This window comes from Ipomoea nil, unplaced genomic scaffold (assembly GCF_001879475.1).
Source record: "Ipomoea nil cultivar Tokyo-kokei standard unplaced genomic scaffold, Asagao_1.1 scaffold0813, whole genome shotgun sequence".
NCBI classification, from domain to species: Eukaryota; Viridiplantae; Streptophyta; class Magnoliopsida; order Solanales; family Convolvulaceae; genus Ipomoea; species Ipomoea nil.
In genome coordinates, this window is record NW_017617241.1 from 323,114 (window position 1) to 340,568 (window position 17,455).

Sequence of the window (17,455 nt, forward strand, 5' to 3'; positions counted from 1 at the left end):
CCCCTTAGGACTATTCGTAGTATGTGATGGATCACGCTTAGGTTTCGTTATACGTTTTATCCCCTCCCCAATGTGTAATGTGGGTTGCATGTGCTTGCTATGGGTTATGTGTGTGTGTACCCCAGTTCGGTTGCGATCGGATTGGTTATCCTGGGCTGCGGTTCAGAAGCTGGCTGCGGTCAGATTGGTATTCCTGGCTGCGGTCAGATGACATTCTCTTGGGCTGCGGTCCACCGTTTGGTTGCGATCAAACGTTTCTATACGAGCTGCAGTTCGCCCTTTATCCTGGCTGCGGTCAGATGACACTCTCTTGGGCTGCGGTCCACTGTTTGGTTGCGATCAAACATTATGATGAGCTGCGGTTCATCGGTCGGTTGCGATCGACCTCCCCGTGTTGCGATACGGGGCATGGTGCTGCGGGGCCGTGTCAGAGCTATATGCGCTGACCCTCATGTATGGGCATGCGATCGGTCCTGTGGCGCCAACAATGTGCGTTATGTGTGTGATATGGACGAGTTGTGTCTATGAGTGCCTTGGGATGTGACTATGGGATTTATATTGGGGATTGTTCATGTTGGGTTATGATTATCGTTTATGCTTTGCCTTATTTGCCTTATCTATTGTGAACTGCATATGCTCGTTATGACTGTTGCTTGTGTCTGGCCTTATCTGTCGAGTCATTCCCGGTTTTAAAGCTAGAGTTCGTAGGATATATCTCCATGCTCAAAATGGTTTTCGTATATCTATATATATCTCTATATGTATTGTATTTCAACGTGTTGGAGTGGGTTACCAGCATCTCTCGCTGAACAGATATATTTGGTTTTCAGGCATAGAGGATTAGAGCACTGGAGCGCGCTAGAACTGGAGCGTAGAAGTAGTATAGTTCCCTTTCGGCCTGCGTGCCATGTTATGCATTTATATTTCGGAGGATAGTAGTTAGATAGCCTGTGCACCTGGGTTCTCTAGCCCAGGTGTGGCATAGCACCCCGTACACTTACATTACGCTTTGGGATTTAATGAGATGTTACCTTTATTATATAAGTTTTAAATGTCTTGAAAATCTGGGGTGTTACAGTAGCTCCGGACCAAAACTAATCAGCAACAACGACCACCACGGGCCTTGATTGCTTCGGTTGACGATGATGAGCCAACCTGTCACTCACAAGCTATTAAGTGTTCACACTGGCGCAATGCAATGGATGTCGAGTTCAATGCACTTCTGCACAATCAGACGTGGAAATTAGTTCCTTTTAATAATGCAATGAATGTAATAGGTAGCAAGTGGGTATATCATATTAAACGTAAATCTAATGGCTCGGCCGAGCGGTACAAAGCCCGCCTGGTTGCCAAAGGCTTCAACCAAGTCCCGGGCGTCGACTATTCGGAAACATATAGTCCAGTGGTTAAACCGGCTACTGTGAGGCTACTATTAGCTTTTGCCGTCTCGAACAAGTGGGTTATGAAGCAACTAGATGTTCACAATGCGTTCTTGAACGGACACATTACCGAAGATATTTTTATGCGACAGCCACCCGGCTATGCCGATCCGTGCTTCCCCGACCATGTCTGCAAACTACAACGGTCACTATATGGCCTTAAGCAGGCCCCGAGAGCTTGGTTTACTAGGCTCCATGACTTTCTGGTTCGTGTTGGTTTCCGGCCCTCAAAAACTGATGTGTCCCTATTTGTTTATGAGTCTGGCCGCATCCGCATTTACATCCTGGTGTACGTGGATGACATTCTTGTTCTAGGGAATGATGCCACACAGGTAGAGTCCATTTTGGTGCAACTCTCCACGACGTTCAAAATTCGGGACCTGGGACAACCACGTTTCTTTCTTGGCATTGAAGCTCTCTATACCAGCGATGCTGTAGTGCTATCCCAGCGACAGTACATGACTGAGCTTCTTCGCAAGGCAGGAATGAATCACGCAAACCGCTATCTACTCCGATGACCACGGCAACAGCACAAAGTACTGAGAATTCATCATCGGTGGATGATCCAACACTCTATCGCCAAATTGTTGGCTCCCTGATGTACTTACTGATCACTAGGCCAGGCTTATCGTTCGCTGTCAACCGGCTGTGCCAGTTCATGCATAGTCCAAAACAGGATAATTGGGTTGCTCTCAAGCGCGTCTTGCGATATGTCAAAGGCACGCTAACTCTAGGGCTTCGTCTTGCAGCTTCGGTGTCTCCGGTTGTTCACGCCTTTTCATACTCGAATTGGGCGGGCTGCTCAGTGGATAGAAAGTCGACAGCTGGGTATGCCGTTTTCCTAGGATCCAGCTTAATATCGTGGTGCTCTAGGAAACAACGAACCGTTGCCCAATCCTCGACCGAGGCTGAATACAAAGCCCTTGCCGATGTAGCAGCTGAAGTGGTCTGGGTTCAGTCCCTTCTCCGGGATCTTGCTCTATATTGTTCTACTACTCCGGTTCTATGGTGTGACAATCTAGGGGCAACCTATCTGTGTTCCAATAATCCAGTTTTTCACGCACGCACTAAGCATGTGGAAGTGGATTACCACTTTTTTCGGGACCAGGTATCATCTGGTGCTCTCAAGGTGAACTTTGTGTCTACTCAGGATCAACTAGCGGATATCTTCACCAAGTCTCTCTCTGTCTCGCGGTTCACTGATCTCCGTTTCAAGCTTGGTGTCGTCCCTTGTCCGACTTCTGCTTGAGGGGAGTGTATTAGACAATTAGAGGTATTAGAATAGTTATCCTAGTCTTTAGCCTTTTCTCCTACCTTTGTGGTATGTTACGGGTATATAAACCCTCTCTGTAAACCTTTCATCATTCATCATCAATATATTTATTCAGAGTTAATTCCTCAATCAAGTCATATAATTAATACTTCAAAAAGTATGTAATTGATTCAACTAGTTATGAATTACTCCAACTAGTTATTCTTTTCTTCCTTTCTCTTGGCCGTCTTCTCCATAATGATATTCAAGTCCTAAAAAGTCCAAACATCAACACATAAACATGTATATTTAAAAGGGGTGCATTGATCCACGATTCCATGCATACCTTTCTTTAATATGCTAATTACAGTTGCACATGTACAATTTGGTTGAGTCCAGGATTTTATACAGCGAAATACATTGTTTTTTTTTTTTTTTGTACAACATGTTACACTAAAAGAGTGTTGCAATAATTAAATATGTGATTGAAAATTATGTTTCATTTATTTGGTTATCCCTTTTAGAACAAGATTCATAGTTGAAACTATGTTTTGTAATAAAAAAGAAAAATAAAAATCTGGAAGCATTATATTTGAGGTGGCCATTTCCTGCCCACCACATGAAAGAAAGGTAGATTGATTCCCTGGGCCCAGAATACGTAGGTGCTTCCCTGGTAAGCACTATGGAGAGTTGAGAATATTAAGGCTCGAATGCAACAACCACCGACGGGAAAAGTAACTGTGCCTCCGTTCAAGACAACGGTTATATATATAGTAAAATTAGAGTAATTGGATCGTTGTAATTGTATTATTTGTATTAAAAATTTGTTTTTTTTAATGCTACTAACTTTATTGCATTGTAGAATCTGTTCGTCTCTACTAAGGCTTAATCTCATGACCTACCATATAGAAGAAGACACTACATGTCATCTGAGCATAAGGTGCTTAACTTAAAATTTTGTCTTTTAATTGAATTATTACTGATGATTTCAGTCGCGCATAATTCATTTAAATAACCCTTAAAATAATGTATAATTACCGTGTCTCATCAACTGTTTCGATTGTTCTTTTAAACATATCGTGTCTCAATATACTTTAACATTTAAAAAAATCCCACCCATTCGGTCCTTCCCTCTCGTCCAGACAAATTATTATGTGGTCCTAGATTCAAAGATACACAATTTACATAATAAATATTAACAATTTACTTTTTAAAATTTTAAAATTTGTGATGAAGCTGTATTATATTCATGATTCACGAATTCTCAAAACTTAAAAACACAATTTATATCTATATGTTTGTAATTCTAATACTAAAAATATACAATTCAGGACCAGATGGTATAACAATTATCTCGTACCCCTCCCTCATTTCATTTTATTTTGTACCCTAATTTACAAGAATAGTATTAAATTATAGGAATATTCTAGATATGCTGGTAGTGCAATATCCATAATTCCACTATATATATATATATATATATATATATATATATATATATATATATATTTGTATTTAGGATCATATGATAACATTTGCTTAGGTGAGAACGTGAGAACAAATCGTGTGCATCAATCTAATTTTTTTAATGGTCTAGATTATATTAAGTGTGTGCGAATGCGAATTAAATGTGTGCAAACGCGATTAAGTGTGTTTGCACACATTTAATTCGCGTTCGCACACCTTAATATAATCTAGACCATTAAAAAATATTAGATGGATGCACACGATTTGTTCTCACGTTCTCACTTAAGCAAGTGTTTTCATTGGAACCCTACTATATATATATATATATATATATATATATATATATATATATATATATATATATATATATATATATATATATGGGCGCACTCAGGTAATTAAGAACGAATGTCTAGGAAAGAGCTGAGAATCAATCGCAACTGTCCACGTGTTCAGATTTAATAATTCAAACTTTGATGCACGGGTGTTCAGATTTAATAATTCAAACTTTGTTCAGATTTAATAATTCAAACTTTGATGCACGGGTGTTCACCTAAGCAAGTGTTCTCATTGGAACCCTACTATATATATATTTAATGGATTTAAATGATGTCGTGGTATTTTCGTAAATAATTCAAACTTTGATACAAGTGTGCAAGTAAAATGTGCAAATGTCGTGGTATTTTCGTAAATAATTCAAACTTTGATACAAGTGTGCAAGTAAAATGTGCAAGTAAAGTCTTTCTCACATACTGAAGCACAAAGAACCAATAATGCCTCTACTGAGGCTCAAACTTACAACCTCCCATATAGAAGTCCGACTCGGGTGTCATCTATGCATAAGGTACTTGACATTTTGTTACACTTTTAATATATTATACTGACACTTTTAATACATTTTACTTGTAGTTAGGTGCATTATATGGAACTGTTATTTGCACATTTAACACAATTTACTTGCATTTTAAAATTCAATTATATATACTAATTTTTCACGCGTATTGTGCGAATGAGATAATGCCAATGATTACTTTTAAATAAATATTTTAAAATATGTCAAGATTATGTAGTTGATGCACAGTACAACTATGGTGTACAACTATCTTAACCGTTAACCATAAATAATTACCTACTCACCCAATCATCCAACAAATCATTCACAAACAATCAGCACACATCTTTTCAATTCATCGATTGCCAAACCATTACTCCATTAGCTACCTTCTTATAATCTATTTCAAGTCCACAGCTCCTCAAAGCCCAATGATTGCTTCCACGTAGGAGTGTGCAAATTTCGGAGAAATTTCGGTTAACCGACCGAACCGACGAAATTCGGTTAACCGTTTTCGAACCGAAATATTTCGATTCGGTGAATGGTTAAAGGTTTTCTCAAAATTCGGTTAACGGTTAATTCGGTTCGAAAGTGTCGGTTAACCGAATTAACCGAACGGTTAACCGAATTTTGGAATATATATATATATAATATATTATATATTGAGTTAATACCCAAAATCATCCTCAACTATAGTGGTTTTTCTTAATTTCGTCCTAAACGACTTTGGTCACCTAATATCGTCCCAGACTTTTGTGTTTCGCTCAATTTAGTCCCAGACTTTTGTGTTTTTGCTCAATTTAGTCCCTCATTTGTTATTATGTCCATTTGGTGTTAAATAAATAGACAATTCAGTAATTTTAATATTGGCATCTCTTTACTCATAGACATGTGAACTGCGAAATCCTTTTTTTTTTTACGAATTACTCCCAGAATTACTCCTAAAACTGCGAATATAAAATTTGATTTGCAGGTCCGGGAGTAATTCTGGGTGTAATTTGTACAAGAAAGAGGAATTTCGCACTTCACAAGTTGAAAGTAAAGAGAGATCAATATTGACATTATTGAATTGTCCATTTATTTAACACCAATTTGACGAAATAACAAATGGAGGACTAAATTGAGCGAAACACAAAAGTCTGGGACGATATTAGGTCACCAAAGTCGTTTAGGACGAAATTGAGAAAAACCACTATAGTCGAGGACGATTTTGGGTATTAACTCATTTTATATTATGGTTTGGACTATGGATTATGGACTTATGATATTGTTTTTGTATGTTTATGAAGACATTAATTTATGGTTTGGACTATGGATATGTATTTTAATTAGATTTATTATTTTAGGAGTTATTTTAAGGATTTTCAATTTTAGGGGGAAAAATTTCGGTTAATCGGTTAACCGAAAAAAAGTTCGGTTCGGTTAAATCGGTAGAGTAAATTTTGGTTTGGTTAACGGTTAAAGCAAAAATAAATTCGGTTAATTCGGTTCGGTTAACCGAACGATTAACCGAATGAACACCCCTAGCTTCCACTTCCACGCACCTTATATCCCTTCAAGCTTATTCTAACGTTAATTACCACCTCAACTTATTTTTTTTTTTAAAAAAAGTCAAGATTGTTATATTATTTGCCAAAAATATAAAGAACACATTTGATTCATTCCTTTAATTTTTTAAATAAAAAAGAACTTATTAATTACAAAAGAAAACATATCACATCACAAGAAGTTTCACTAAACAAAATAATTTGAAACATATTTTCCAATATATCATGATAGGTTATTCAAGTTAATTGAAAGGGTGGAAAAAGGAAAATAACGAAAGAGAAAGGGCCCCTCTGCAAAGATTCGAATTGTCAAGTCACAGCCATTCAGCTAAGTTGGATGTAACTGCCCGACAATCTTCCGACCGCAGAGGATGGCTACTGTTTACGGGTCCACCTCTCTCTCCTAATCTTCCACATTTTGCGCATTTCACGATGTAACCAACGGCTAAGATCTAACTGCCAAATCATGCATACGCCCCCCGCGCAAGTTAGCGAAGGCCGATTGGAATTACCATACCCTCCTTGTCCGCATCGGGAGTAGCAGGGGTAGTTCCGTAATTTTATCCTTATACACACGACTATAAAATTCCCTCCCTTCACCCCCATCAACTTTAGCTGCCGAATGCAATCACACTCAGCATCTTAAAAAAATAAAATTTTAAAAAGAGTTTTAAATTGCCGTCGGACCCTCGCCGGAGTATTTCCCGCCGGTCACGGATAAGCAGCCACATCTCCTAGTTATCTGCTGATTTTTCCCCGGAAAAATCAGTGATCGCCGTCGCCATCGGAGAAACACGCCGGAGCTGGGAAAGGTGGTTGGCATGATGGGGTTCTGCATCTGCCCGTTGGACTCTCCGGCGAGGTTGCTGTGGAGTACCAGTTTCTTCCGCCACAAGCTGATGCTCTTCTAAAACGCCGTCAACTACTCTCTTGAGCTTTTCTTTCACCGCTGTTTTTGTTGGAAGTCGTATATACAGTACTTAATACACTCTAATTGATCGCCGGGTTTTCAAGAAAATCTTCGACGAAAAATATGGAATCCGGGCGTATTTTCTTCGACCCTGCATGCCATGGCAACATGTTGTTCCTCGGGAATGCCGATCCTATTTTCCGAGGTAAAAAAAATAAAAACCGTTCTGTTCTTTTCCACATTCCAATGCAAATTTTCAGCCAAAATAAGTAAAAAATACTTGGTGTATTCTTATTTTAAAGTCTCAACTTGTACTTCCTCTCACATGTTTTTTATATAGACATTTTTCAGTGGACTCACGTGATGAAAATAATCATAATCAATACTGATTTGTCAACTCATGGAGTACATATGAAGGAGTAGAATTTTGGGAGTCTATTAGTAGAAGTAAAATAAGTAATAAATAACTGTTCCTGCTGATCATATGATCTCTCCGAGTCAAATATACCTTATTTTTCTCTATGAATCATGGCGGTTTTGAATAGTAAAAGATGATCAGATCTATATGAGGCGGACATATATAAATTTTGACTGGATTTAGTGGTTAAAAATCTGATCTTTTTAAGGATTAGTTGACTCAGAAGAATCAAATTCATACTGTTTTCTTGCTGGGTGGTTTAGGAGGAAGGTCGGTGGTGAAGCTTGAGGAAACCTCAAAGAGGCGACCGTTCTTCACCTCTCCAGAGGAACTCTTTGACGAGGAATATTACGACGAGCAGTCGCCGGAGAAGAAGCGCCGCCTCACTCCGGAGCAGGTCTGTGGAGTTGGCGACGCTGATAAAAGATGGAATTTTGTGTTTTTCTTTTGTGATGATTATGCCTGATCTTATATGATTCCTTTAAGATAAGCTTGGCATATTCAATTCATATTGGGCGGCATCAAATTCCTTATCTTGATTATGAAATTGAAGGAATTTTTCGGAGAAAAGTCAAGACATATAATCATATATGGCAATATAATCTAACAAATTAAAAGTTTGTTGTTTTATTCCATTTGATTTGATTCGTGGGTGCCCATATTTAATAATTGATTGGTTGTTAATTAAGGTGCACTTGCTTGAGAAGAGCTTTGAGGAAGAGAACAAGCTGGAGCCAGAACGCAAGTCCCAGCTTGCCCACAAGCTTGGGCTGCAACCTAGGCAGGTGGCTGTTTGGTTCCAGAACCGCCGTGCACGGTGGAAGACCAAACAGCTTGAAAGAGACTATGATCAACTCAAATCCTCCTATGAATCCCTTCTCTCTGACTATGACTCCATTCTCAAAGAGAAGGAGAAGCTCAAAGCCGAGGTAATAAATGCTTTCTTTTTTTCTCTCAATTTAACTTTCGTGTTACCTTTAACGGTTCGCTTAATAACTGTTCCAAACTACTGAATTGTTGATTACATTAGCAGTTCGCTTACTAACTGTTTCAAACTAGGTTACTGGCTTGTCGGGTTGTGGGTTTTTCTTTGAAATTCTGCATTTAATTTGACAACTTCCTCATTTGGGTTATTTATAACACCATATATATATATATATATATATATATATATATATATATATATATATATATATGAATCCCTATCAATAAATTGTTTAATTTGGTGGCTTTAAGATCCGGCGATCTGTCATATTTTAATGGATAGAACATGTACATATTCATGTACTCCAGTATATTTTAATGTTGACCTTAGCTTGTTGATCACGTAACATGGAAGATTCCTTCTTAGCTACAAATTAAAATATATGTGTTGCACAGAGCTGTAAACCCCACCTTAACTAGAAAACAAAACAAGTATGTTTTCAAACACTTGAAGCATATACCTGAACTTAATTAGACCTTAAATTAGTACATGTTGATCATAAAAATGTGTGTATTGGATAAATTTTACCTTGTAACTCGGTCAATAAAGGATTATAAAGAGATAAATCAGCCAATGTTATACTAATAAGTCTAATAGGCATTAGGCCTCTTCTACCCAGATTCTGGGAGTTGGAAATTATAACCTAAGTCAATAGTCTAATCTTCTACCAGACCTCCGGGGTTCGAAACTTATTTAGGTAAGTCAAGAGTCTAACTCTCGTACCAGGACTCTGAGAGTCTGAACTTATAACCTAAGTCAACAGTCTAACCAACTTGAATAGGTTTGAAGTATAGTTTAGACTTTTAGTTGAAATGGAATACAGTTGACTTGAGACTCTGTTGAGTAGCACTTTGATATTGTGACATTTGATTATTATTGAAGCTGGCTTCCCTGAATGAGAAGTTGGAAGCCAAAGAGGTGGTGAGCCATAAGGCGGCGGCGGCTGATCCAGTGGTTCCGGGGAATGCAACGGCGGCGGGTGTGGGAGCGAACGTGAAGGTGGAGGACCGGCTGAGCAGTGGCAGCGCGGGGAGCGCGGTGGTGGATCAGGACAGTCCTCATCAGCTGGTGGATAGCGGGGACTCGTATTTTCACAATCAGGATCATCACAACTACCATGAATGCGGCGGTGGCGGCGGGGGGCTGCAGGCGGCTCTGCAATCGGAAGAGGATGATGGCAGTGACGATGGACAGAACAACTACTTCTCCGCCATGTTTGTGGCGGCAGAGCAGCCCCGGCCACCATGATGATGATGATGGAGAGCCACTCGGATGGTTCTGGTCTTAGACTATATATTTAGTTTTTTGTTTTTGGTTTTAGTTTACTATGTTCAATAATGGTGTTGGATGTTTCCTCTATCTATGTCATGTGTGCAGTAGTATCACAAGAATCTCCCTGGAAGCTCTGATCTATTGCATATATATATATATATATATATATATATATATATATATATGTGTGTGTGTGTGTGTGTATATGTATGTATAATGAGATGTTTAATTTATAAATATTTTTATAAAATTTTGATGTGTTTTATTTTTTGTTTATATCTAACAATAGTTATCCCTTTTATTTTAATGTTCCGTTCTTTAACTGTTTTATTTTTTATTTTTAAACTATCCCTTTTATTTTAATGTTTCGCCCTCGCTGAACAAAATTTTTGGATGCGTCACTGAATTGGCATATATATATATATATATATATATATATATATATATATATATACTACTCTTACCACCGCTACAGGCGATTAACTAGAGTTCGTTTCCGTATGACTATTTGCTAAAATAATTTCAGCAGCTGCCCCGCCTCCCCCCTCTCGCTCCGTCCCTACTTATAAGGGGGGTCATGAGACCACAAATGATATGTAGTGACTCACCCATAAGGGAGGTCATGAGACCACAAATGAGTTTTTGAAGTATCATTGTTTTGAGTTCGGAACTATGATGTTTGTAAATGTCAACCATCTTGTGCTCAAATAATATATAGTGACTCACCCATAAGGGAGGTCATGAGATCACAAATGAGTTTTTGAGGTATCATTGTTTTTGAGTTCGGAACTATGACCTTCCATTTGAGGAAATCACACTTTACATTTATACTATTTGATCACAAAGTCTTTGGCATAATATCATTGTTAATATTAATGTAAATTGATCTTATAAATTACTGGTAAAACTTTTATTTATAGGAGAAAGTACATATAATAACTCTTAATGAATATATTGTGGGTGTTTGAACGTTTTGAGAAAATTAAAGACTAAATTTAATCACCTTAGAGCATCCATATCAGTCGGAGATATTAGGGGGGAGAATGTAAGAGTGAGTAGGAAAGAGAATAATGTGGGAGGGTAAGGGAAAAAAATCAAAACTGATTTTATAAAAAAAATATATAAAAAATAAGCATGTCATTTCTATTGGTTCTCTTTCCTCCATCATTCATTTTTTTTCTTGGGCAGAGTAATATCCCAACATTTGCAGATGCTCCCCACCCCTTCTCTCTCTTGATTCTCTCTCTGCCACCATGACATTTTGGCCTCAAAAGTAATAGGGGTTGTTTACTAAAATGAAAAATTGGAGGATTTTCCAAAAAAATAGAGAATTAGAGAAGTGGAAGAATGAAAAATGGAAAACTTGTTTATTAAATTTACTCCTCCAAATCCATCTTCTATTTCCATTCTCCAAATTTCTTAAGGAATTTGGAGAGACCCAAAACAAACATCTCCAAATGGAGGAATGAAAAAAAACGGGTGAACAGTGTTTCTTGGCCTGGATGTCTCGGTTCCGAATCCTGTTGGAGTAAGTTTTACTTAGTCAGCGAGCGTTGAGGATGAGGCTCGTCTTCTTCTTCAGTTTATTATTATACTTGTCAATCCTTTTCTTTCTCTTCTTCTTTAATTCCTTTGATTTTATTATTATTATTATTATTATTATTATTATTATTATTATTATTATTATTATTATTATTACCGTTTTTCCTTTAACTAATATTGTTACTTATTATTATTATTATTATTATTATTATTATTATTATTATTATTATATTAATATTAATTTTTATTATTATGCACTCAAACTATGTACTAAAATTATTGAAATAGTTACAGACCTTAAAAAAAAATTTGAAATAGTTGTAATTTATTTAGTAATTTGTTTTTATCGACTTTTGTTACATTTTGTACATTTAGTATTAATGTATTGAATTTTTTAGTTAAAAATTAAATTTGTAAAATGAAATTATTATTATTATTATTATTATTATTATTATTACTTGTGCTCGGTATTATGAAATTTGTAAATGAAATCAGAAAATTGGAGAAATATAAAACTGGAGAAATGGAGATGGAAAACTGAAAAAATGAAAAAATGAAAAACTGAAAAAATGGAAAAATGAAAAACTGAAAAAGGAAAAACGGAGAAATGAAGTAAACGACCCCGTAAATTCTCCCCCATTTCTCCTCTGATGTAGATGCTCTTATTTGTGGGAAGACTAATGTGACTATATCTAATCTAATCTAATCTAATCTAACTCTATAATAAAACAAGAAGTTTTGCCAATCATTGAATTGAAACGGCAACATTTAATGCAGCGCAATTTGAGTTCTGATTTGCTACGCTATTTAATGATGACTTTAGACCGCTAATTTAATGCTATTGTAATTACCGAGCAATAAAGATGGCAACTACGCGTTAGAGCATCCACATTAGTTGGGAAGAATGTGGAGATAATGTAAGAGTGATTAGGAAAGAGAAGGTGGGAGGGGAAAGAAAAAATAAATAAAATAAAACAAAACAGAATAAAAAAAAATTAAAAAAAAAAAATAAAAAAAGTTATGTCAGGCGCGCCAGTCGCGCCGACTGGCGCGCCTGACGCGCCACCTGGCGCGTGCACTGCACGCGCCAGGTTTTGGCCCTGCTGTGCGCGAAACGCGCACAGCATTTCTTCCTTTCACTTTTTCTTTTTCTTTATTTTCTGACATTATTTTGTAATTTGCAGGATGATTATTTCATCTAATAACTCCATCCCACACTAGTGAATAACTCAATCCAAGTTATTTCTTCTGAAATAACTCCACAATCTCCCCTTAGTGTGGATGCTCTTATTCAAACTGATCTATTGTAATTACCGAAAATTCTTGGAGAACGAGTTCTGAATGGAAGCAAATAGCATTATATATTACAAATTCAAATTCAAACTGATCTAAATAAAATTTAAAATAAACACTTTGAGATTGAAACAACATAATTAAAAACATTGTTCCAATGAAGACTCTTCGTTTCTCTAGGTTGAATCCTGTTCGAATTCTACCTCTATATAAAGAGGTAGATTTATACCAACTATTTCAGCCTCAGATCCTGAGTCGTATAGGCAATACTCTGCAAGAAAAACCAAAAAATGCATTCTCTATGTATAAGTTAAGGCTATCAGTCCCAGAACTGCGTGGATGAAGAGATCCTGATGATGTGAATGACAATGAGCTGATGTGAATGACAATGAGCTTTTTGGTAAGAAAATCCGCAAATATCTTCTTAGAATAGAACTTTAAATGGTTTTTTACAATTGTATCTTCTATTACTAAAGATGTGGTGGGAAGGGATGTCGAAATCTACTCTCCACTCCAAAAGATCATTGCTAAACAACCATTTACTCTAATTGACTTCCTAACAGCTAATCCAAAGTTTTGCATAATATACTTCTGCACTGTTAGTTTTTTTTTTTTTTCCGATTCTAAAGACTTTTTCAGATTCCTAATAGCTAATATGTCTCTGCAGATGACAACTGAATATTCTATTGACCTTCTAATGCAATCAGTTTCCTAATCTATATTTTTAAAAAGTACATTTTCTACTACTTATTTGAATTTTTACTTTTCATCTAGGCTGTTTCTGCAGAAGAGTCCAGTGTGTAGTATCTGTACTAAACTACTAATGTTCTATCGCAGTCTACTGGATATGGTGATTTTAAGAATTGGTTATGTGGTTGTAAATCCCGTGTGACCTATTTCAAGAACAAAAGGTTAGTATTGTAGATTCTGTTGATAGTATAAATAAGATAATTTTTCAACTATCCTTTTGATCTTAAATTGTAGTTCTAAAAAATGAAAGAAAATTTATATATCTAATAACACTTATTATGTGGAAAGATTCTGATTTACCAACTATACTTATTTTTTTTTTTTTTTGAATGCTACTAGCTCTATTACATTGTAGTATCTGTTCATATACTTTCTCAACCTACTGAAACACAAGGAGCTAATAACGCCTCCACTGAAGCTTGAACTCACAACCTTCCTAATGGAAGTCCAACCCGGGTACCATTGGACCACATAGTCCTGGTACCAACTATACTTATAATTTAGAAGAAAAAACAAATTATAAACCAAACTTTGGTGGCTATAGTCATTTGTGATTTATTAATTGGAAAATATGGCATGGGATCTTAATACTATGGGTTTTTGGGGGTAATCAGAAATATTTATTCAATATGTAAAAAAAACATTTATAGATTAATGAAGATAATTGAACTGGTCATATATTTAGTGCAAACACTTACTAAGTCCCTTTTTACAGCAAATGATTGTATTCCATTCAAGTTCTGAGGATTGCAGGGGATGCAAATATTTGGAAGTGATGAAAACGCATGTGAAGCATTGGGAGACATTAGTAAGGATTTACCGTATATGTCATGAGCAGACTCCAATGAAGAGTATTGTCTCACAATCAAGTTTTAGGGAGTGTAGTTCCTATTCATTATCACTATCTAGGGATATAAAACTTTGTACTATTTCAGAAGTCTATCAATTGAAGGAGGTAATATGCTTGACGCATTTACAATAAATTGTAATCCTATGCCAATATAGTAAGATAACTGCATTGTTAACAACTATCTGTAGTGCTTCTTTATTAGTCTGAAACATAAACTAACACTGTAATATCATACCATTGATAGTGGCTTACTTCACAAACTTCAGATAGATACTTGTGTTTAACTCCCATCTCAAAGCATGTTGACTAATATAGGGAAGTATATTAATTGCAATGTAAAGTGAAAAAAAGCATAAGTATTACTCTTAAACAGAAAGGAACACTATAATCTCATAAAATTTAAAATAACTTACCTCACAAACTAACATTATTACTCTTTTATACTGCCATCTCTTTGACTGTGCATTTTATTAAGGCAAGTTTAGTACCTGCACAGTAAACTTAAACCATCAATTGTTTATTAAAAATTAGTCAACTGTATTATAGTTAAGAGATTTTGTCTCAGTCTGAACTTAGATAAATAAAGTGTTTTATACTACCATCTCATAGCATGTTGACTAATTACGAAAAGTATAGAACCTGCAAAATAAACTGAGAAAAAGCATAAGTAATACTGGATGTGCAACTAGGGTATTACTTTATTAGTCTAAAATAGAAAGGAACTGTCTAATATCATAACATTTATAATTACTTCCCTATGTAGGAAGTAGACATTGTATTCATAGAACATTTTTCTTTGGTTCCACCAGGGGAATTCTATTTTGAGACAATTTAGCCTGTAAAACTATTGGAAGCTGAAAGACATTGATGCTTATTAGACATATATTTATATGCCTTATGGGCAAGTGGGCATGTGGCCATGTTTCAAATTAGAAGTACATACTAAACTAATTCACTACAACATGATAAATCATCTATACATGGTTATGCTTGGGCTCTTTTTTTTTTTTTTTTTGCAGGTAGTGGACGACCTAATGGCAAACACAGAAAATGACTTTCTAAATGGCAAACACGGAAGATGACTTTCTAAATGGCAAACACGGAAGATGACTTTCTAAATGGCAAACACGGAAGATTACTTTCCAAATGGTTGGCTAGAAGATTGACAGTGTGCTTAGGATTGTGTAATTGGGAATGTCAATTACACAATCCGCCTAAAGATAGTTTCAATAGAAAAGGGGAATATATTAATATATTATGTACCTCTGAATTCTAATGGAACTTTAGTTTTGAACTAAAGTCTTCTGTACTTCTTCAACTGTTTATTTTGTTGTTGACTTAATACAGTGCTTTTTTCCCTTATTTTCATAGAAAAAAAAGACCTATGAAATAAGTAGACTATAAGCAAAACTCAAACTACTTAATATACACATGCATTCCATGAAAACCAATACTCATAAAAAACAGAAATCACATTAACAAAATAACATTGCAGTTTAAAAAGTGTATTCAGAATAATTCACATTTGGCTTACAAATTGCAAGAAATCCATGAATGTACATTTTTTAGCAAATAAAGGAACCAAAATACACAGTAATTTAATAAATGTCCTGAGACTCTTACAAACTTTATTTCAATTAAGTGTGTGATATTCCCATACCATAACATGTTGACAAATACATAGAACTATAGTACCTGCAAAGTAAACTGAGAAAAATTATAAGTAATACTGCATGTGCAATTCCGTGCAACATATTGTTCAATAGTGGTGTATTTTGTCTAGAATTCATGAATGTTTAAATAGTAAACCAAAATTAGGAATGAAAGAACTCATCTTAAGCAAACCCTAGGCGATATCCCAACATGCACCTGAAATGAAAGCCCAGATCTGTAACTAGGTCAGTTCGAATTGTAATGTATTGAGCTTTTGCTTTACAGAGTGCATGAATCTACAATTTTTTAGGAAAAAAACGAACGAAAATACACAGATTAAGAAATGAGTGTTAGAAAATTTACCTGATTTCATGGCTTTTTGAGTCAGTCAGTCAACACAGCAATCTTATGCCGGAATTTGTGATGCGAACTCACTACGGACGGTTTAGCTTTCGTCTAACGGTGAAATATCCAATTGCGAAGATCCGGCATAAGCAAAGAAAAAACCATGTCTGCTCCAAAGATCCATTCCAAAATCACGGATTTTGGAACTTATCTACCCAAGCGACACTCAGAATCTCAATGTCTCAATAATAAGTTAAAAATCTACACCAATTTTTAGAGAGAAGTGAGAGCTATTCTTCATCGTGGCTCTGGATTTTGAGAAAGAGACATCTGGAAATGAATATAGAACATTCTCGACAAATAGTCAATGACCGCATTATGAAGCTTTTTTTAATCTTAATTTTTTTTTTTAAAGTGTACTGCAATGTACTATTTCCATTCTGCAGATAAAAATGTTTTTTTTTTTTTTAATTTCACATTTCATTAGTAATTACTAATTAGTAATATTTTGTAATAATAATTTCATAAAGTATATATATATAGATAGAGGTCATTATAATTAGGATTAGTAGTATTCCTTATCCCAAATTGTGATAAGATTATTAGTATTCCTATTAACACTATTTGTAGTATTAACATGATTATTAGTAAGGTTTATTAGTATACTTACTATAGTTAGGATTACTATAGTTAGAATTATTACAGAGATTATGAACTTTTATTGTGTAATCACGTTGATATGGTTTAGACTTTGGAGTGATGAAGAAGAGCAACATTTATACTCAATTGCCTGATTATTAATTTGGATTGGATTGCTTTTTTATATATAGGATTTGGGCCATTTTTTGTACATACAAATGTAGATTGATAATTTTGAGACTTATTAATTATGATATGTAT

General features: G+C 35.5%; 1 protein-coding gene and 1 long non-coding RNA gene across 5 annotated transcripts; one reads left to right on the forward strand and one right to left on the reverse strand.

The window, feature by feature from the left end:
* Window positions 1-7,155: 7,155 nt before the first annotated feature.
* On the forward strand, window positions 7,156-10,280 carry LOC109178332 (homeobox-leucine zipper protein HAT5). The gene is made up of 4 exons (XM_019327965.1): window positions 7,156-7,652; window positions 8,129-8,262; window positions 8,555-8,794; window positions 9,733-10,280. Exons 1-4 carry the CDS (start codon window positions 7,571-7,573, stop codon window positions 10,096-10,098), a joined length of 822 nt encoding a protein of 273 aa, XP_019183510.1. The 5' UTR covers window positions 7,156-7,570; the 3' UTR covers window positions 10,099-10,280.
* A 2,704-nt stretch (window positions 10,281-12,984) lies between these two features.
* On the reverse strand, window positions 12,985-16,869 carry LOC109178025. 4 transcript variants are annotated; one of them, XR_002053658.1, is made up of 6 exons: window positions 16,574-16,869; window positions 16,218-16,445; window positions 15,821-15,915; window positions 15,157-15,196; window positions 14,971-15,045; window positions 12,985-13,228 (listed from the first exon to the last, which is right to left on the reverse strand). It is a non-coding gene; the product is annotated as an uncharacterized LOC109178025 (long non-coding RNA). The 4 variants fall into 4 exon arrangements; XR_002053657.1 differs by having other exon boundaries at window positions 15,157-15,208; XR_002053656.1 differs by adding an exon at window positions 14,793-14,863 and having other exon boundaries at window positions 15,157-15,915.
* Between the last annotated feature and the right edge of the window lie 586 nt (window positions 16,870-17,455).